The 22,391-nt window shown below is 38.9% G+C and overlaps 1 protein-coding gene across 5 annotated transcripts in view; it reads left to right on the top strand.

Moving 5' to 3' along the window:
- The window catches only part of babam2 (BRISC and BRCA1 A complex member 2), a 210,104-nt gene extending 203,655 nt beyond the window's left edge, over positions 1-6,449 (top strand). For 4 of the 5 annotated variants that reach the window (XM_043687225.1, XM_043687222.1, XM_043687223.1 and 1 more), the window contains exons 11-12: positions 1,301-1,454; positions 6,094-6,449. In XM_043687225.1, the coding sequence (XP_043543160.1) occupies positions 1,301-1,454; positions 6,094-6,157 (218 nt within the window). In that variant the 3' untranslated portion in view covers positions 6,158-6,449. Of the gene's footprint in view, positions 1-1,300; positions 1,455-6,093 lie in introns of those variants that run through there. The other variant, XM_043687226.1, reaches the window with a different exon arrangement.
- Positions 6,450-22,391: the final 15,942 nt, after the last annotated feature.

A 22,391-nucleotide genomic window follows, 5' to 3' on the forward strand; every position in this document is an offset into this window, starting at 1 on the left:
GTAGTGGACCCAGCACTGATCCTTGTGGCATTCCACTGGTCACAGGCCTCTAGTCTGAAAAACAATCCTCCAGCATGACCCCCTCTGTCTTCTACCTTTGAGCCAGTTCTGTATCCAAATGGCTAGTTCTCTCTGTATTCCATGCAATCTAACCTTGCTAATCAGTCTCCCATGGGGAACCTTGTTAACTGCCTTACTGAAGTCCATATAGATCACATCCACTGTTCTGCCCTCATCAATCCTCTTTGTTGCTTCTTTAAAATCCTCAATCAAGTTTGTAAGACACGATTTCCCACACACAAAGCCATGTTGACTATCCCTGATCAGTTCTTGCCTTTCCAAATACATGTAATAGTTCATTTTCAGTGACAGCATCAGTTACTACTCAAACCAAGGTCCAAATGTTGCAAAATTCAGTCTTGTTAACTGCTACTGTAGTTCATTGGCCCAGTCACTGCACTAAACAAAACTCCTGTTACTGTTTAAGTTTGATGGCAGTTCGAGTAAAAGCTCCTGGTGTCTTCTCCTATTATCATGGAATCACTTTCTGAGCAAGGGTAAATATTGTCAGTAAAAAATACAAATTAGAGCAATGTGGAATTTGATTATAAAGGGTTAATTCTGTTTTTAAAGGAATGCTTAGCTTCTTTTGAACAAAATTATGTCAGGCTTTCCATTTGTTCAAAGACATTTATAGATCAGTATGCTGGAGTTCACAATGTAACAGCACTGCTATAGCATCACAATGCAATGATTCAAAGAGAAAACCCAAAACCACAGGAACTGAAGAATGAGTAATAAATTCTGCCTTGCTCACGTCACGTATCACCTTTGAACACTCTTTAACAGTAGTGCATAAATGGTAGAGCCCCTTTCTTTGAAGTCCAACTAGCTAGAAACACTGAACAAAGAAAGGCCATATTGGCACTGTTGAAAATGTATTCTGTAAAATATTGTGCACGTTAGGACTGTTTGTTCAATTTCTCTTCAGCATGTCTTGACACCAATAAAAGGCATCTTTGGCGAAGTACTAAGTATTTCTCAAGTAAATTCATATTTCATAAAGTATTGATAAATAACTCAATGGCTCTGACACAAGCTAGCCACCTTGCAAAGAAAATTTAAGCAGAGATTGCTGCATTCTTGATTTGCATACATGACTCATTCACCATTGTTTGACACCATCACAGCAGGAATGATTCAATCCTTATTTCTATATGCCTGTTTCAGTATGAGTAATGGCTACTTTGTTCCCTCTCCTCATTTGCAAATTTATTTTTTGTTTCCCTTTTACCTGTAGTTGATTTGCCCCTATACTTTCCACGGGATCAGCCCACCTTGACGTTCCAGTCCGTGTATCATTTTACCAACAGTGGACAACTCTATCAACAGATACAGAAATCCTACCCGTACAGTCCTCGCTGGGATGGCAACGAGATGGCTAAAAGAGCAAAGTAAGCATCTTTAAGCTCTGTTAATCTTATTGTTTCAATAGAAAACATTTGCTTTGAGTTGAAGCCAATGTAGCTAGATTTTCTTTCCTGATTTTTCTGTTTTAAGCATTGATTTTTGTCACAAGACTCCAGTCATTTCCCCCTCTTAAACAATGTATGAACATTAACTTAACTACTCTCCACAATGATAAATCGTTGAAGCAAGTAAGCAGGTGGGAAAGTCCGTAATGTGTCCTCAGCTGCAATGCTTTATCCTCAGCGTGTGATTGTGAAGGTTAAGTGGTTTATGTCTATAGTCAGGAAGCAGATGGTGTTTCAGGATACTCAGCGATGGGCTTGGAAACCTCACTACCAGATTTCTGTCATAGCTCAAGGCTGGTGCGCAAGAGTAGAATATATGTAGGCACTGTGTTAGAGAATCATTCCAAAGATAATTTACCATTTACCAAGGTGTTCTTTTAAGCTTACCTTGTATTGCTGTTATTAGACTTTTGTGGATGTCGATAATATTTCTGCAAAAAAAATTAGAATGTAAGGATAGCATTTTTAAGCTGAATAAAATTAAAGTTAGACATCTCTTGTGAAATGTGGGTGTTTCTTCAAAAATATTGCTCCTGTATATCTATTAATTTCTGATTTAATGAAAAATACGCCCGCAATACTTACAGTTAATTACTCTCTGATAATACAGTATTTTTAATTTTAAACACACTGTATGCTAATTCATCTCAAATGTGGAAGTAAGCACTGTGAAGCAATACTTTGAATGTAAACATTCCCATATTTAATAAATCTATCAAAAATAAAAGATAAATCTCCTCTTATCCCTGAGATTTGATTTCCTAGATCTAAAAAGTCTTATTCTTTTTGGCTGTCCAAAGTTGCCACAGAGCGGATTCAAAGAGTGACTAACATTCTGTGTAGCACCGATGAGTTTAACCATAGGTATTTGAAGGTGAGCTTGACTCTGCTCAGTGACTCTGATAAACCAGGAAATCCAAAATGACAACCGTCCATAAACCTAAGTAAATTACATCGGGGAGGCGATGGCCCCTGTGGTATTGTTACTGGACTGTTAATCTAGAGATTTAGGTAATGTTCTAAGGAATGGATTCAAACACAGCACATGGTAGATTTGAATTTGATAAAAGTCTGCAATTAATAGTACAGTGATTGCACAAATCCATTGTTGATTGTCAGGAAAAGCCCATCTGGTTTACTAATGTCCTTTCGGGAAGGAAATTATCATCTTTACCTGGTCTGGCTTACATATGACTCCTTGTTGTGGTTCTGTTCGCCGAGCTGGAAGTTTTTGCAAACGTTTCGTCCCCTGGCTAGGCGACATCATCAGTGCTTGGGAGCCTCCTGCGAAGCGCTTCTTTGATGTTTCCTCTGGTGTTTATAGTGGTCTGTCCCTGCCGCTTCCGGTTGTCAGTTTCAGCTGTCCGCTGTAGTGGTTGGTATATTGGGTCCAGGTCGATGTGTTTGTTGATGGAGTTTGTGGATGAATGCCATGCCTCTAGGAATTCCCTGGCTGTTCTCTGTCTGGCTTGCCCTATGATAGTAGTGTTGTCCCAGTCGAATTCATGTTGCTTGTTGTCTGCGTGTGTGTGAATTTGACTGGGACAACACTACTATCATAGGGCAAGCCAGACAGAGAACAGCCAGGGAATTCCTAGAGGCATGGCATTCATCCACAAACTCCATCAACAAACACATCGACCTGGACCCAATATACCACCCACTACAGCGGACAGCTGAAACTGACAACCGGAAGCGGCAGGGACAGACCACTATAAACACCGGAGGAAACATCAAAGAAGCGCTTCGCAGGAGGCTCCCAAGCACTGATGATGTCGCCTAGCCAGGGGACGAAACGTTTGCAACAAAAACTTCCAGCTCGGCGAACAGAACCACAACAACAAGCACCCGAGCTACAAATCTTCGCACAAACTTTGTACATATGACTCCAGATCCACAGTGCATGTAAGACAATGCTTTTTTTTAAACTCTACCTCAGTACAGGTGACAGTAATAAATCCAATCAATGTGGTTGACTCTTAACTGCCGTCTGGGCAACTGGGGATGGGCAATAAATGCTGGCCAGCAATTCCCTCATCCTGTGAGTGAATTTAAAAAATAAATAAATGCCTCTTTTGTTTCCCTATAAAAAGGCTATGGTAACATTATATCACCATGGTTCAAGCTGAGATAATTGAAGTCTGCATTTGAAATTTGTCCAATCTCAAACAATTTTTTGTTAGCACGCAGTGCAAAATTAAAATGAAATTACCAGTTATATAGGGGCTATAAAGTTTGAACAGCAGAAGCATTTACATTGGTACCATCTGAGGTTCTTACCTGTGTAGACATGATGAGACAGTGTTTTACTCTGTATCTCAGTGTGCTCACCCTGACCTAGGAATGCACGAGGTTTTAACGGCTGTCACTAATGAAGTGGCCTTCAGCTTGGTGCAACATAGATTCACCAAAAATGCATGTTTAAAACAAAATAAGGGATGGGATGCAAGGTTGTTCATATTGAAGTTACCCCAAATGACTCCCAGAATATTCAAATGTCTGAAGTAAAATTTCATGGATAAATAATTATTTTTAATATAAATTAACAAAACATTCTGAAACTTAGTGTACTTCTGAAATTGTCCTTATGATATTAAGTATTATAGTATACTGAACTGTCTACAGTTCTCGAGACTGAAAAATAAAAGTTGCAAATAAAATGGGTTGACATCCACAGTTCTAATAACTCTAACTCCATTTGTATTTAGCAAGCATCTAACTAGCTAGTTCTGTTTCAGTCAGTTTTGATACTTATTTCTAATTTTACAAGCTTACCAGTTTTAGTGTTATTTGATGCGCTGAACTTGGTAACAAAACCTCATTTACTTCTTGTTCCTGTTTTAGTTTCTAATTATTTTCCCTCCTATCAAATGACATTATGATTTAAAAGTATCGATATGGCTGCTATGTGTGCCAATGTTTTAATATTTAAAAATAATGGTAATTTAATCATATTAATAAAATTCCATTTCAGGAAAGCTTTTAATTTTAGTAATACATTATGATTTTTTAAAAGAACATTTGCATTCTGAATTCTTGTGGTTTTGAATAGAGAAAAGAAAAAATATCAAAGTTATAAGTCATAATCTTACTCGCTGACAGGTGGCATAAGGGGCCAAATGGCCTACTCTCCTATATTTGTGTTGTTCTGTGGGATGCGAAGCACGTTTAAAATTAAATCTGTCCTCAGTTGTTTTAATGGGATACAATCTATTTAAATTAAAGGTATGAATTTCATCCGAGTTGTAATACATAATGTGCTTAATAATTATTAAAAATAAAATATTTAAAAATAATTATTTAGAAAATGCCAGTTTCCAGAATGGAACAGGGCATGTCTCTCATTAATAAACAAAGATTAGTCAAGGTTCATGCATAATATGCTTTTTACTTGTCATTCCAATGTTTCAACTTGTGTCATTTTTCAGCTACCTTTTTAAGCTTTGTCAAAGTGAACCTAATTTGCTTTGGTAAAGTGAGCATTACATTGAACTCTTGGCTAGCAAAATCATCAGGCATTTTATGGTCTATTTTTCTCAGGAGAATTGTTGTAAGATTAATTGATCATGTCTTTTAAGCTGAATTATATCCATGTCTTACAATCTACCAAATTATTTGTGTTTTAACCAATGAAGGGAACATTTGTATGGTGAATTTGAACAGAAATGTGGAGGAAATGCATTTTTTCCTTTCTTACCTTTCCCCTAAAACCACATGCACATTATCTTCTGTAAATGTGGAAGAGCAGAACTATTTCCATGGAAATTGTCCTCGGATGAATAACCAAGAGCTGTTCTTTAACAAGATGGGAGGAAGCAAGACTCCATGACATTTGTGCCTTTTATTCATTACCATCTGTTTCTGTCTTTCAAATCTGTAGGGAGAGAGTACTTTCTTTTTTGTATTTTGTTTTGTTTTTCATGTCTCCCTAGATTGTTCCCTCACTAAGCTGACCTTTTACTAAGCCTATTCCAGAATCACTCTTGAGCTACATGTTATAAGGTGTCCAGGATGGGCAAGGTGTCTTTTCCCTTCTTCACTCACGACGTGATGATGACCTGATCAGAATCTTATTATTTGGTGTATCGTGGATTCAGCTTTGCAGATGAAGTCTGTCTGCTAATCGTTTGAGCAGACAGTTCATGGAGTATGTGGATTTTGGTGAAACTATAGCCAGGAAATGTTTTTCTTTCCCCATCACCCCTGCTTTACCTATTATTTAGTCCAGAAGGAGTTCCGTCTCTGCAGAGTCAAATTTGCTGAAAATACGCGCCTTCCAACAAGAGAAGAGAAATATTGCTAATTGCAGATTATTTTTAAAAATAGCAGAAGGCACGAGATAGCTCTCTCAAAGAAAGAATCATGTAAAGAATGAAGGAAAACCTAAAGGAGAGAAATTCTTATGAAAAGTATAATTTTCGATTTTTCAGAAACCGGTTTTAAAAACATAGTTAGTTAACTTCAAAGACTATTCGGCTATTAAACAGATAATTAGTATCCCTGTGTCCTTTTGCTCTTCATTTTTAACCACAGATTCATTTTTTTTTTTATTCATTAGGGCTTACTTCAAAACATACGTCCCTCAGTTCCAGGAGGCAGCTTTCGCTAATGGGAAGTTATAGTTGACACCAGAATCCAGAAGGAAACCAATCAGACAGATGCAGTTGCTTATTTTCCAAGTGCATTGCATTTTTTCATTCTTCCTCCTGTGTGCTGAAGTCCAATTGTAAGGACATTGATTTTCACGTGGCTGCAATTCATTGAAGTGTGCCTATACATAAATTAAGGTATTTTCTTAAGTTGTTCAGTGAACATAAACCAACTCAATTCTATGTTCCAAATGACATGAAATGTTGTGAATGAGTGAGTAAATTGTTCCAAGTTACAATAAATATTCCCATTGCAAAGCTTGAATGGTCTAAATCTGTCATTGGGAAAATGTTTGACTCTCTCATAAAGGCAGAACATTTAGAAATACAAATAAGCAGGTTACATGAGTAGGCAAAAAAAACTTGGCATGAGGGGTATGTTGTGTATAATGCGTGGTTATGCACTTTGGCAGGACTAATAATGGAGGTGAATATTGTTTAAATGGACAAAGCCAGCAGAAAGCTATAGCACAGAGAGATTGGGGAGTTGTCGTGCATGAATCACAAACAGCTGGTTCAGCAGGTAATAAGGTTGACACATTTTTTAATATTCATTCACGGGATGAGGGTGTTGCTGGGCATTTATTGCCCATTGTAATTGACCAGAGGGCAGTTGCGAGTCAACCATTGCTGTGGTCTGGAGTCACATGTAGGCCAAGTAAGGATTGCAGTTTCCTTTCCTAAAGGACATTGGTGAACCAGATAGGTTTTTCCAACAATCAACAATGAATTCATGGTCTTCATTAGATTCCTAATTCTAGGTTTCTTTTTTACTGAATTCAAATTTCACCATCTACCATGGCCAGATTCAACTTTGGGTCCCCAGAACCTTACTTGTTTTGAATAACCCTGGATTAATAGTCCAGCAATAATAATGTTAGGCCATCGCCTCCCCAAATGGCATGTTGGCCTGTATTTCAAAGGGAATGGATTATTAAAAAATAGGAAAGAATTGCTAAAACAACACAAGGCATTAGTTAGACCACACCAGGAACAGTGTTTGTCCAGTTATCTAAGGAAAGTTGCTCAGTGATTGGAGATAGACCAGAGAGGGTTCGTTAATTTGATGCTGGCCTTGGACAGATTTTCATATGCGAGGTTGGGCCTGTACTCATTGGAATTTAAAAGATCGAGAGGTGACCTTATTGAACCGTACAAGATCCTGAGGGTACTTAACAGGATAGATGCTGAAAGGTTCTTCCTCTGTGGAGGGGAGTCCAGGACCTGAGAAAATAATCTTAGACTTAAGAGGTTGCCCATTTAAGACAAAGATGAGGTGAAATTTTTGTGTGATAGTCAATCTGTGGATTTCTTTACTGCAATGGCTGTAAAAGCTGGAGTGAAAACATTGAAAACTTTCAAGGAAGATGTAATTCTTAGGACTAAAGGGATCAAAGAATATGGGAGAAAACAGGAACAGGAACGTTGAATGATCAGCTGCAATCATATTGAATGGCGGAGTAGGGTCAAAGGGCTGAAAAGCCTACTGCTGTTCCTATCACATTTCTATGTTAAGAATATTTGAAACTGAAAGAAACAAATTGTAAATCAATAAAGGAAATAAGCATTATAGGGAAAAATGGGAAAGTAGAGTCGAGGATTGAGATCTGCTCTGAGAACTCAAACTGCTAAATAGCCTACTCTGGTTCCTGGTTTTACGGTCTTGAAGAGATTGCAGAGATATGAAAGATGAGGCCATGACTAGACTTGAAAACTAAGAGTAAAATTTTCAAGGTGTTGTTTGACCTGGAGCCAATGAATGTCAGAAAGCACAGAGTTGATAGATGACTTGATGTCAACTAAATCAGGGACAATTGAGTTTTGCATGACTTCAGGTTTATGGAGGGGAGAAAATGGGAGGCGAACCATATTTACTCAGGACTGCAATGGAATAGTCAGATTTGGAGGCAACAAAGGCACAACTGAGATTTGCAACAGTTAGGGAACTGAGGTGATACTGAGTGATATCATCGGAGTTGAACGTTAAAGCCAATAATATAACAAATTTGCATTTACAGCTTGAGAATAATGGTTGTTTGCTTTCAGTCTTGTAATCTGTGATTTTTGACATCCATATAGGCACCATAATTCAAACTAAAGATTTAAAACAAAAAGACCACATTTTGTAGTAACCAGCATGGAATGGATTGTTTTCTACACTAGTAAGGATGGTAAGCATTCCTGAAGTAAGATGTACCTTGTGAAATATTACTATTGATCTGCCAATCTATTATTACCTTACTTGGCCTCAGAAGAGCACCACCGATTTGTACATAGAGCACAAAATGAGAATACTGCCATATGACAAACCCAACACATGGGCATGCTACAGTGAACAAACATTTTGTGGTATTGTGCTCTTGGTCTAAAGATGTTACATGGAATTATTTAGAATTTATAGCTCGATAACAGGACATATGATGCTCCACCAACTCTTCTTCAGTATATCAGCTTATTATCAGCTCACTCCCTTCTGCATTCTGTATTATCCTAGCTTTTCTGTTCACCTCAACTATGCATGTCAGTTCAAATTCTAATCACATTGAATAAAGAATCTTCTAAATTTCCTTTTGGATTTATTAAGGACTATCTTACTTTTATGATTCTTAGATTGGAGCCTAATTTGAAATTTTCCCCACCGGTGATTTAATCCATTCATTTCTTGATTTCTCTATGTCCATCTTATTGCATTCACAATCTTGGAGAGATATCAGTATGGTCAGTCTTCAGCCTTCTCTTTTCCCAAGAACCCTTGCTGTAAGTTGGTATGGAATCAAAGAATCATCATAGAATCCCTACAGTGTGGAAACAGGCCATTTGGCCCAACAAGTCCACACCAACGGTCTGAAGAGTAACCCAACCAGACCCATTCCCCTGCCCTATAACTCTATATTTACCCCTGACTAATTTATCTAACCTACATATCCCTGAACACTGTGTGGGAAATTTAGCATGACTAATTCACCTAACCTGCACATCTATGGATTGTGGGAGGAAACTGGAACAGACATGGAGAAAATGTGCAAACTCCACACAGTCACCCAAGGCTGGAATCGAAACCGGGTCCCTGGTGCTGTGAGGCAGCAGTGCTACCCACTGAACATAATGCCTCCCAAGATGAGAATAGTGCCATATGTACACACCTAACACATGGGCCTGCTACAGTGAACAATCATTTTTGAGTGACATTGTGCTCAATGGTTTTATATGGAACTATGTAGAATTTATAGCTCAGTAACAGGACATATGATGCTCTTGGAAGTTGAACTCATTTAGTCTTTTACCCTGCATAATTATCAGAGAAAACTGACCGTATTCTGTTTGTGTTGATGCAGTGTTTAATTCCTTGAATATCCATTTCCCAGTTTTGCTATGTCATTACTGTCACCATGTTTAGAATAGTTTTAGTTTTGTACTAAACTGTGCTTAGATTTGAACATTCTCCTACAATCTTGTTCTGGATTTTCATGGAAGTTCTATATGCTCAAGTACTATATACAAAATACTGATACATACGAAGGTATAGGATAATTTACATTGCAGAAGTGCTCATTTTATGCAAGCAGAACCCATAAAAACTATGCACACCTCCATGGTAATTTTATCTTAAGTAGAGGTCATTCATGATGCAATATTTGCTTCAGTTTTGTTTCAGATCCGTCTGGTCTCCTCCATCCATCACTGCTGCCCCCCCCACCACACCCCACACACAAAAAAGACTCCATTTTGTTCAGACATTGGAACAGCTTAAATCCGTTTATCTCTGACTCAGAGACATCACAATCAATAACAATCACTGATAATACAGTCTGTGATTGTTAGAAGATCAAATTAGATATTAGTGCCCCAGTTTAAGTAACTATACTATTTTCACTGAAGTAAATTTGATACTTTTTTCATAGCCATGGATCTTTTATTTCAAGCTATCCATATATATTAAAAAGGAACTTGACATAATTACAGATAAGAGCATTCTGATTTGTGAATGTCCTGTCTGAACAATTAAACCCAATTGTGACCCTTTGTTTACTTAACAACAACTAGACTTCAATTATTTAAAGGAATGTAATCCACTTGAGCAGAATAATGCACTGCAGGATACATTATCAAGGCATGTAAACCAAGACTTTGAAGTCAATTTGTTAGTGTGCAGGGTACCAGTGGATATTGCTGAGGATAATGTTGGTGGAAGACAGGTTTTGACATGTAACAAAACAATTGCAGAAGAGATTTGGGCAAGTTAGAATTTGTATGGTTCAAGAGATAGATGTTGAAAATTTAAGTTTTGGTGATAACAAAAGCACAAGTAAGGATTTCAGCAGCATATTTCAGGTAAGGATGGAGGAAGCAATGTTTCAGATGTGAAAGTAAGTTGTGGTAGAAAAGAAGTGAAATTGGAAGCTTAGTCCAGACTTGATCAGGTTACCAAATTTCACTTCTACTACAGACAAGTGAGCAATTGAGGAGTTAGTGATAAGGGTAAAGACATTTTTGAAGAAAGCCAAAAAGATGGAAATGACTTATGTTTGAAAGTTTTTGAATCTTGATGAGTAAAAAAAAAATTGAAATAAAAGTATGTACTCACTGAAACTTAGGAAACCTGGCGGCTAACTTAGTCACCACAATTGTTTATGTTGAACAACAGACTGACAAAACTTGTTTTTTTTTTGTATAGGCATTTTTATTGAAAAAGAAAATGTTTAAGATATTTTTATAAAATTACAAAACTGATACAAACTAGTGTATTCCACTTTACAAAATAATAATAACACCAATATAAAATTAAATAAATAAAAAAAGGTAAGAAAAAAACAACTAACTACTAACCTATTCTACAAACAACCAAAACATAAAATAGGATATCATACATTACGAACAGTAAACAACAAAGTAATTAAATAACTAGATACACTCTCAAAATAGATTTACATCAAGTCATTACAGAACCCGTATTTATACAGGATTCCTCCTCCCGGGCGCCCCCGAACCAGTCAGAACCATTACCACAGTTAAACAAAAGCCCTGGACAATATTGCCAAAATGTCTGTGTCGATGTAGTTCAAAAAGGACTGCCATGTTTTATAAAATAATTTCTTTTTTGGTGCACCATATTCGTGAGGAAGTCAAGGTGGATATATTCCATGACTATCCTGTGCCAGTTTGAAAGTCCCGGAGGGCCTTCGGATACCCAATTCACGAAAATATTTTTCCTTGCACAAAAGGAGAGGATAGTAAATAATTTCCTCCCGTATACATCCAGGGAGGGAAAATTTAGAGAGCCCAAAATTAGGGACGTTGGATCCCATCCAATCTCCGTACCCAAAATCTCTGTCAAGGCATTTCGCTACTCTATCCCAATACCTATGGATCTTAGGACGGATCCATAGACGATGCGTGAGAGTGCCAACTTCTATTTTATATTTTGGACACATTGGGGAATCTCCTGCCTTGAATTTTGCAAGTCGTTCAGGTGCCATGTGAGCCCTATGAAGTATCTTTAATTGAGTAGCCTGAATTCTGGCATTTTCCCGGACGTCCTCCCACATTTTTAAAAAGATTTCCAACCATAATTCTTGATTCCAGGTTTTATATAATCGTTCCATGTCCTTCGAGACCTTATTGTGTAGTGAATGATAAAGAGTACTCACCGAGGGCGGCCCCATCGGCCATAGCACTCTCCTTTCCCGATCCAATTTGTAAGGATTGACTATCAGTGTGGTCTTCTTTTGTATAAAGTTTCGTATTTGAAAGTACAGCAAGAGGTCCTTGTTAGGCAGTCCACACTTCTGGTGCAGCTGCTCAAAGGACATCATAACCTCCCTATCGAACAGGTCTCCCAAACAGGAGATACCTCTGGACTTCCAAGTTTTAAATGTAGCATCTGTCAGCCCTGGCTGAAATCCCGATGCTCCCACTATGGGGGGTATAAGGGGAGGTTTTTTGCAGATTACCCTTATCTTGTCACATTATCCTCCAGGCTTTAATTGTATTTAGTACAATAGGGTTTTTACAATAGTCCATAATAACTCTCATCTTGTCCATAAATAGTAGATTGATGAGGGGACATTTTGCTTGGGATGTTTCAATATCTAACGAAATTGATTGTGGGTCACAAGAGACCCAATAAGCTATATAAGATAATGAGCTCAATTTGTACCTCCTGAAATCTGGAAAGTCCAGTCCTCCCCTTGCTTGTGGGAGCTGAAGCTTTTCTAATTTGATAAGGGGCCATCTATGATTCCAAATAAAGGACCAAGCCAACTATAAAGCTTACACAATGCCTGTCTTGGCAGCATCAAGGGAAGAATTCTCATAGAATATAGAAGACGAGGTTGGATATTCATCTTAACTAAGGCTACTTTGCCTAACCAGGATATTGGGAGATCTCCCCAGCGTTGAAGGTCCTGCCTTATTTTCTCTAATGAGTGTACGTAATTGGCTTTATATAGCTGACCAAATACTGGAGTAATAAAAATACCTAAGTACAGAAAACCTTCTCGTGACCACCGAAAGGAAAAGTAAGATCCGTCTGGTAAATTGGATATACTGGCAAGGCCTCCCACTGCTATGGCCTCCAATTTTATAAAATTGATTTTGTAACTTGAGAACATACCGAATCGATTGACCACTTGAATTAAGCAGGGCACGGATGTCAAATGATCACTTAAGAAAAGGAGGACATCATCCGCATAGAGAGTAATCCTGTGCTTGCCCGATCCAACCCTCAGAGCTGTTATATTAGGATCAGTTCATATAGCTTCTGCTAGTGGTTCACTAGCGTTAATAATAATGGTGAGAGAAGACATCCCTGGTGATAGCCCCTGCCAACGCTAAAGCTATCCAAACTTAAACCGTTAGTGATCACCGCTGCTTTGAGATCATTATATAATACTGAAACCCATTTAGTAAAGAACTCTCCAACACTGAACTGCTCCAGCATGTAAAAAAGATATGGCCATTCTACCCGATCAAATGCCTTCTCTGCATCTAGGGAGACAACTAAACCAGTTTGTTCCCTGTTGGCAGGTTTGTACCATATTTAAGACTCTTCTAATGTTACTAGATGACCTGCGACCCTTTATAAACACTGTCTGGTCCTCTTTTATAATGAATGGTAAAACCCTCTCCAGTCTTAATGCTAACATTTTTGAAAGAATTTTAAAATCCACATTTAACAAGGATATGGGTCTGTTGGAAGAGCAATCTTCTGGGGCCTTTCCCTTCTTAAGAATGAGAGAAATATTTGCTTCTGTCAATGAAAGCGGGATGCAGCCCTGACTGTGTGAGTAATTGCACATACTTATAAGTGGCCCGGCCAGTTCCCCAATAAATTCTTTATGGAACTCAACCTGGAATCCATCTGGCCCAGGCGCTTTGCCACTCTGAAGTTGCCTAACCGCGTCCTGTACTTCTTGGGTTGTCAAGGGGGCATTCAAGATCAACACCTGCTCCGAGGTTAGGGCCGGAAGGGCCAGATTGTTAAAGGAAGACTCCATCTTCCCAGTTATTTCCTCACAGTCCTGCGACTTATACAATTCAAAATAGAACATTCTAAAGGCTGTATTGATCTTTTTATGATCACAAGTCCAGGTACCAGCACTTTCTCTAATGGACGTAATCGTTTGGGGAACCTTTTTCTTTCTGGCAAGGTACGCTTGTCACCACATTCAAATCATCTCTGCCTCACAAATAATATTTCCCTCTTTGCTGTTTGGGTAAGTGCAGTATTCAAGGCTGCCCTAAGGGCTGTGATCCTCTGTAGCTTAGTAATGGAGGGCCTATTTACGTACACAGTTTCAGCTGCCTTCAGACGAGCCTCGAGTAAGCGCTGTTGCTCTCCCTTTTGTCTTTTCTGGGTCACAGAATATGAGATGACCAAGTCGCGCGTATGCCACAGCATCGAAGGGTTACTAGTCGTACCTGAGTTGATATCCCAGAAGGTTTTGAATTCCTGCGAAAAATACTTTATGAACTTGCTATCCTTCAGTAAGAAAGGATCCATATGCCAATATCGGGGGCCTATCCCATCATCCCTAGTCTTGACTTCCATATATACTGCGGCATGATCAGAAATAGTTATATTACCTATTTTACATGACAGTATGGAATTCAAAAGGGTCGAGGGGGCAAAAAACATATCAATTCTGGTATGGCACTTGTGTGGGTTAGAATAGAAAGTAAAGTCTCTACCTTGGGGATGAAGACACCTCCACATATCTACCAGTCCTATCTCCTTGTTCAGATCACTGGATCTCAGAGATATACCCGCAGTGCTCCTAGGTATCCTACGCATCTCTGGGTCAATAATAGAATTAAAATCTCCCCCTGTAATTGTATGGTGGACCCTGAAAGCCATTAACTTAGAGAATGCTTCCATTACAAATTTAAAAGGGTGTGCCGAGGGACTATAAAAATTCAAAATCCCGTATTCCTCTCTGTATATTAGGGCTTTGATCAATATATACCGTCCAGACTCATCTTTTATCTGGCTTAACATTTGGAAAGGAAGATTCTTCCGAATAAGAATGGCTACTCCCCTACTTTTTGAGTTGAAAGATGAAAAGAACACCTGGCCAAACCCACCCTGTTGTAGCTTTGAGTGTTCCTTATCAAGTAGATGTGTCTCCTGTAAGAGAGCTGCATCAATCCTTTCTTTTTTAAGACTTGATAATATCATTTTCCTTTTGATTGCCGAATGGCTTCCCTTGACATTCCAGGTGCACCACCTAAATGAATGGCTAGCCATGATCGTCCAGGCAGGCCTGAGACCTCCCAGGAGGAAGAACCCCACCCAAAAGACATTGCATAAAGACCATAGAAAATTCACATATAAAAAACTCTTTAAAACATTTAAATCAACACAATTAAGAACTACTCCTCAGTAAAAATTACATAAAACATATTTGAAAGGAGACTTTCCCCCTTGCTCCCAGGGGGCTTTACTACCTACCAATAACCCTGCCATAACCTCTCCCAGCTAGGGCCTTGCCCTCTGTCCAGGCATTACAAAATGGAGTAAATAAATTCAAGTGTCTTCTAAAACAGGAGTTAAAAGAGAGTGACTCACCCCTCCCCCCACACTATCACCTGGATACATTTATTTAAACAATACAAAATATAAATATATAAAGTTACAAAATTACAATCCCAGCAAGTATCAGGCAACTAAATAAGAAGAAAAAAGAAAACCCCACTCTAGAAAAAACCTCCCCCACAAATCAGATAAGCCACACAGGCTATAAAAAGGAGCCCAAAGAGAGAGTAAAGAACAAGCCTCCACCCCCAGGGAAAGATGGGTAAAAGAGAGATGGAAAAAGAAAGAACGGTAAACAAAAGGTAGGGGGAGCAAAATAAAGTCATTATCCATACAGTTCAAGTCCCACAGTCTATTTGAGAGCATCCAAGAATTCTTTTACTTTCTCAGGTGATCCAAAGTTATATATGGATCCTCCATGGCTGAAGCGCAGCGTTGCCGGATATCACATGGAGTATTGAATATTTAAGTCTCTCAGACGCTTCTTCGCCTCATCGAATGCCCTCGTCTCACGGACCATGGCTGGAGAGAAGTCCTGAAATAGCATTATCTTGGAGCCCTTGTACATCGTGGCCTGGGGACCCTGGACTCTGGAGGCCTCTAGGAGCATTTGTTTTTCCTTATAATATTGAAGTCGGACTAAAACCGGGCAGGGGCACTGGTCCAACCCGGGCCTGCGCACAGCAACCCGGTGGGCTCGCTCCACCCACACGCGGCCCAGCTCCGACTCCAACTTCAATCATGTGGGAGCCATTGCTCCAAGAAATCCACAAGCTGGCCTTCCTTCTCCCGTTCAGAAAGGTCCAGCAACCGAATATTTTTCCGATGACCTCGATTCTCAAGATCGTCGATGTGCTCCTTCAGGGTCCGGACTCGCCGCTCCAGAGCCCAGATCTGACTCACGGATGACTCAGCAGCAGTCTCCAAGGCCGCGGCCCATTGCTCTGCCCCTCTGATACGCTGCTCGAGTTTTTCAATCTCTCGGTCATGTTGCAGAAGCATGACCGAGATCGACTCCCACCTGGACCAGGCCTCCTCAATGGACGTGTCGATGTTCTCCTGGTGTTTGACGATCTCGGAGATCTGGGTCGCCTCCACAGGTAAGTCCCCCGAGACAGCGGCGGACGTCCCTGCTGCGGCGGGAGGGAGTGGGGGAGGGGTCCCTGCCTATTGCGAGCTGCGAGAGTTTGTGCCCTTAGTCGTTTTTAAAAAAGCACCAAACTGTTAAAGTTTAATGCAAAATGACTAAGAGTGCTGGGCAAAAGCTAACCTGAATGGTCTAAAAGGTGAGGTGAAGGTGGGCGCCCCACTTTGCCCGAGTCTTAGGCAGAGCACTGCAGACTCAGACCTACTGGGTTGCCTGTTGAATCTCCCTGAGAGGTAATGTTTAATGGAGAATAGAAGGCAGTTGTATATGGAACCTTGAGGTGCTCTATTTGTGATTATTTAAGAACAGGAGGAAATGCTATTTTTATATTTTATTCTCCAAATGTTTATGATACTACAAAACCTTGTTTATTGCAAGTCTGTGTTTCTCTGATAACCGAGTAGTTTGTCAGACCACCTCATTATGAATGGCGTTATAAATCTACCACATATTCTGAGGTGAGAGTCACGTGTGGGCCTGACCATGGAGAAATGGTAGGTTTCCTTCAGTTAAGATCATTAATAAACCAGTGGAATTTGAAGTATCTTTTTTGGTCGCTTCTGATTACTTAAACTGAATTTAGTTAAACTAATGATTTCACATTTGCTAGCACAGTGCCATGGTCAGGAGGTTGCCATATTTTAATCAATATTTAGATATGTAATGACTAAATTTGGAGCAATGGAAATAGAATCAAGTGAGAGCCATTTTGCGGAGCTAATCATGAAGAAAGAAGTGAAAGAGAACGAAAGAATAATATATATAGTATGGCAGTAGTTGCTTTCAGTTGAATAATTTCAGTACTATGAACACAGGGAAAGGCATATACAGTATAAGTAAACAAAAGCAACCCCTTGTTAGAGGAACACTATTTATGCAGCTGTATATTTATTTGACTTTAGTGAATAAGGAAATTAGTTTCTAGGAAACCAGTCAAACACTTTATTTTCTCTGGCAAGATTACCTTCTAAATTCTTCCATTATAGAGTGATGAAGGCTTCTTACACTTTCATGCCCAGCATTCGCCTTTGCAACAGCTTTACTCAGGTACAAGAACTCACGTGTAGGATATAAATGCAACATGTCTGTTGCATAAAGTATTCTCAATTGACTCACTACTTTTTATTCGTTCATTGGGTACAGGCAAGAGTGGTTAGGCCATCATTTCTTGGCCATTTCTAAATCTGCAGTGCAACATTTGATCTGCTGCAATCCATGACGGTTGAATATATTAAAAAATAATACACTGTCTCAGATCTTTTCCAATTCTTTTACTGTAAATTTTTAGTCCACAAATAATCCACTGTCTTTCAACAACACAACCTCAAACTCACATTTGAGCAGTACCACATGAGACCTGTCTGAGGTAGTAAAATAATAACTTTGTTAGAAATCAGATCACAGATAAAATGGCAACAAGTCTCCATATTGAATTGGAAGGAAATCCCAAGTAAATAAAGGGACAATATGCACATATAGTTGAACAGGAAATGTAGATGGGGTTTACACAGGAAGTTAAAAGGGACAATTCGCTGTATTTGAGTGGGAGTTACAGTACGAGTGCTTTGCAGAAAATCTAAGTAACATCACTCCTCAGAAAATATGAATCCATTTTCCAGGTTGACTGTAGCTGCCTCGTCAGTGGTAAGTTTTTGTACAGTATTTCCACTTGGTTTAGACCACAACCTAGCTTTTACACAGATCGGTATTTCTGAGTTACTTGCTAGGTTAGTTACTGTAAAATTTACATCCCACATCTGTGTTTGTAATTGACTGAACTTACCACATTCAGAGTTCCTTAACACTGTACAATCGTGATCAATAATGTACTGGAAGTCAATGTAATGTCGTCAGTGTAACCTCATGGAAAAATTGTTTTTCAGCATAAGCCTTTTAAACCTTTCCAATTATGATTATCATATTGTCTGGAATTTTAAATTATTGTAGGCTCCTTATTTGATGTTTTAATTTCTACTAAACATGGTTTATAAGGCAACCACTATGCACCAGTAATGGAGGCAGTGAACATCTAAGATTGAATGTGACAAATCACTTGAGCCAGGTGGTGTTTTAGATGGTGTTGAGGTGCTCGAGTGTTGTTAGAGCTGCACTTATCCAGGTAAGTGGAGCATATTTCGTCACACTACTGACTTGTGACTTATAGATGATCATCAGGCAGGGAGTCAGGTAAGTTAAAGACATCAGAATTCCTAGCCTCTGACCTGTTCTTGTAACCACAATATTTAAGTGGCTGGTTGAGTTCAGTTTCTGCTTGACTTCCCAAAACATTTTTATTTGATTATGAAGCAGGATTTACATGTATTTAGGAAGGTAAGGACTGATCTAGCAATAGTCAACACAGCTTTGGGCTTGTGGAATCACGTCTCACTAATATGATTGAGTTTTTTGAAGCTGTGATAAAGAAGATTGATGAAGGCAGAGCAGTAGATGTTGTCTGTACGGATTTGAGCAAGGCATTTGACATGGTTCCTGCGGTAGACCAGTTAGCAAGGTTAGACCGTAGGGAATCCAGGGGAAGCTAGCCAGTTGGATACAAGACTGATTTGAAGGAAGAGCTGGGTTGTTTTTCATGACTAGTGACGTGCCACAAGGGTCAGTATTGGGTTCACAGCTTTTTGTCATTTATATAAATGATTTGGATGTGAATACAGGAGGTATGGTGATTACGTTAGCAGATGACGCCAAAATTGGAGGTGAAGTGAACAGCCAAGAAGGTTGTCTCAGAGCACAATGGTACCTTGATCAAATGGACCAATGGGCTGAGATGTTGCTGATGAAGTTTAATTTAGATAAATATGAGGTGTTGCATTTTGGTAAGGCAAACCAAGGCAGGACTGATACAGTTAATAGTAGGACCCTGGGGAATATTGCCAAACAAAGGCATCTGGGGGTGCAGGTGCATAGTTCCTTGAAAGTGAATTCGCAGGTAGACAGGGTGGTGGTGAAGGTATTTGGCTCACATGTCTCCATTGATCATTGCACTGAGTATAGGAGTCGGGATGTCATGTTGGGGCTGTACAGGCCATTGGTGAGGCTGCTTTTACAATACTGTGTTCAGTTCTGGTCTTCCTGCTATAGGAAAGATGTTGTTCAGCTTGAGAGGATTCAGAAAAGATTCACAAGGATATTTCCATGATTTAAAGGCTTGAGCTATAAGGAGAGTCTGAATAAGCTAGGGCTTTTTTTTTTCCCTCCCAGTCAGAGACTGAGGGGTGACCTTATTGAGGTTTATAAAATCATGAACATGGATAGGGTGAATAGTCTTTACCAAGGTTGCAGAATCCAAAACTAGAGGGCATAGATTTAAGGGGAAAGACTTAAAAGGGACAACATTTTCACACGAGGATGGTGTGGAATGGAACGTTGCCAAAAGAGGTAGTGGAGGCAAATACAATTCTAACATTTAAAAGGCATCAGGACAGGTACATGAATAGGAAGGGTTAGAATGGGCCAAATGCTGGAAATGGGATCACACCAGTTTAGGATAGCTGGTTGGCATGAATGTGTTATTCCAAAGGATCTTTCTGTGCTTTATAACTCTGATTCTACTGCAAAATCTGAAATATCAAAGTAGAAATAATTAACATGACCCATTCTGTATGTTCTTCTTAATACAACTCTTAATATTTACAAAGTACATCATGTTAGGTATACAGCCCGAGGCAAAGACATTTTGAGTTGGGAATTATAGAAAGTGCAATGATATAATTTATTTTTTCAATATTAATATTTTGCTCTGAGGTCCCTTGATACATTTTCAATGCTGTTGATTCATGATGTAAGGCACTTAGATCAAGTGATTTTATTGTTTCCAGGCCTTTAGTGCACTATGGGAAAAAGGCTGAGGCACATCCTTACTCCACTGCAGCGACTGCCCTTTAGCACATAGTCGTGGACCTTGGAATTTGACAGTTTGCAACACTTGTTCGAGGACAGCTATCGGTTAAGGACAGTTTGTGGAACTGGAAGTAATATTTTTAGAGATTATAATTCAAAATTTCAGTGTTCTGAAAATGATATAAAATGGATTACAGCCTGATATTTATACTGATCCAATATTTGTATTAGTCATGTCACCATTAACTGTGGCTATCAGCTGAAGTATAATTAATATAATTTGTGATCACCAGAAAGTGCAAAACTATGTATGTGAACAAATAGATTGGTCAGACTTGACTTTTGATTTTAAAAATATGTCCAGCAGTCTTACAGTATGTTCTGTAAAACTTGGCACAAAAGGACAACCCTGATCAGAACACCATCCAGGATCTAATCTCACTGCAACCTAGTGTGCCAGATTCTGCTCATGTGGACAAGAAAAGAGTGAATATTAGTTTGAGAGAAATTTGATGGGATTAGGACACTTCTGGCAGTGTGTTTTGTGAAGACACTGATTGTGTTTATGGGATACATTTACCCTTGGAGTATGAGAACTAGCCGTATAATTGAGGGCAAACGGGTACTGCATCATTGACTGTCATTCCAAATGTTTCTGTAAAATATCACTTGCTGTGTCTGTAGACCTCTTGTTCTTTCTATTGATGTTTGATATTAACCTTTATTAACTAATGATTACCACATTCATTGATATTGCGGTTGGAGCTGCACCGTACTTTATTTTAACCTGTTGCTTTCTCTGCAGACTGTTCTATTTATTATTGGACAAGTAACAAAATATTTATCCAGTTTAAAATTGAAACCCTTCATGGCCCAAGTTAGATTCCTGAAATAAAGGAAACAACACCCATTCCTATCAAGGGTTGGGCAGTATTAGTTTACAGAGTCATTATTAGTGTATTAGATTAGATTATTATTGTATCCCCAATCAAGTTATTTATCTTAATGAGAAGTTATTTCTCAAGATGGGCCCCATTTATATTGTGACTTCAGAAGACCTGGTATTGCTAATAATCTCTAAATATCAAGAAGGCCCAAGAAAATCTGTAATGTAAAGCATGGCCAGACAGAGAATTTGAGGAGAATTTCAGTAGTAACTTGCAAAACGAAGTTGGAGAAATGCTTAAAGCAAAGACTGGCAATCAAGAACATTGAAGTACTATAGATTTTATTTTATACTGTCTGTCCTTATAAAAGACAAGACATAACAGTAGTAAATGAGAAAAAGAAATTGTTAACCCCAAATGCTCAAGCACAACATCAACATGGTGATTATATGTTTGCAACTTTTTAAGATGCATGTTCATTTTTCCTGATAGAATTTTTTTGGACGAATTGCATCTTCTATTAGCTAGACAATAGTTATGTCACCATGGGAATCGGAGACAATTCCAATTGTACCTCACCCATTTTTTCTATTCCTCAGTCTGAGCCAGCATTCTTGTTTCCCAAAGTTTGGGAATGTGTTCCATCTTATAACTCTTTTCTACTTTTCCTGTGACTCCTTGTTTACAATTTTCTGATCTAATTCTGCTAGTCACTACTTTGTTTGCTTAGAAGGTCCACATCCATCTTTTTCCTGGTTCCACTAATAGCTGTGAACACAAAGACATTATAGCATGAATGATCTAATGGCATTAGTACCCTTTGGTGAGATTCACATATTCAGAAGCAGGAAATTTGGTGTTTGCCTGACAGCCTAAGATTCAGTGTAAAGCTGCACTATCTAATATTCTGCTTGAGCTGTGCATGCCTACTTATTGCCATCATTCGTAGTACTATACCTTCACAGCAATTTCCAAAACTCTGATTTTTTTTTTACCAGCTTGAACAACAAAGGCTGCAAACATAAATTCCTCTTCAAGGCACACAACATTCTGACTTGAAAAATATAATTGCAACTCCAGTGTACATGCATAACAATCTGAGAGTGCACTCACACCACATGGACTACAGGCCTCAAGAAGACACCACATCAATACCTTCTGAAGCAGGGGTGAGCAATAAATGTTGGCCTTGTCTGTAATTCTCACATCCTGTGAAGGGATATCTTTTGAAGAAAACCTTAGCTAATATGCATGCTACTCAGTATCTTTAAGGAGGTACAA

This window comes from Chiloscyllium plagiosum, chromosome 3, assembly GCF_004010195.1.
Source record: "Chiloscyllium plagiosum isolate BGI_BamShark_2017 chromosome 3, ASM401019v2, whole genome shotgun sequence".
NCBI classification, from domain to species: Eukaryota; Metazoa; Chordata; class Chondrichthyes; order Orectolobiformes; family Hemiscylliidae; genus Chiloscyllium; species Chiloscyllium plagiosum.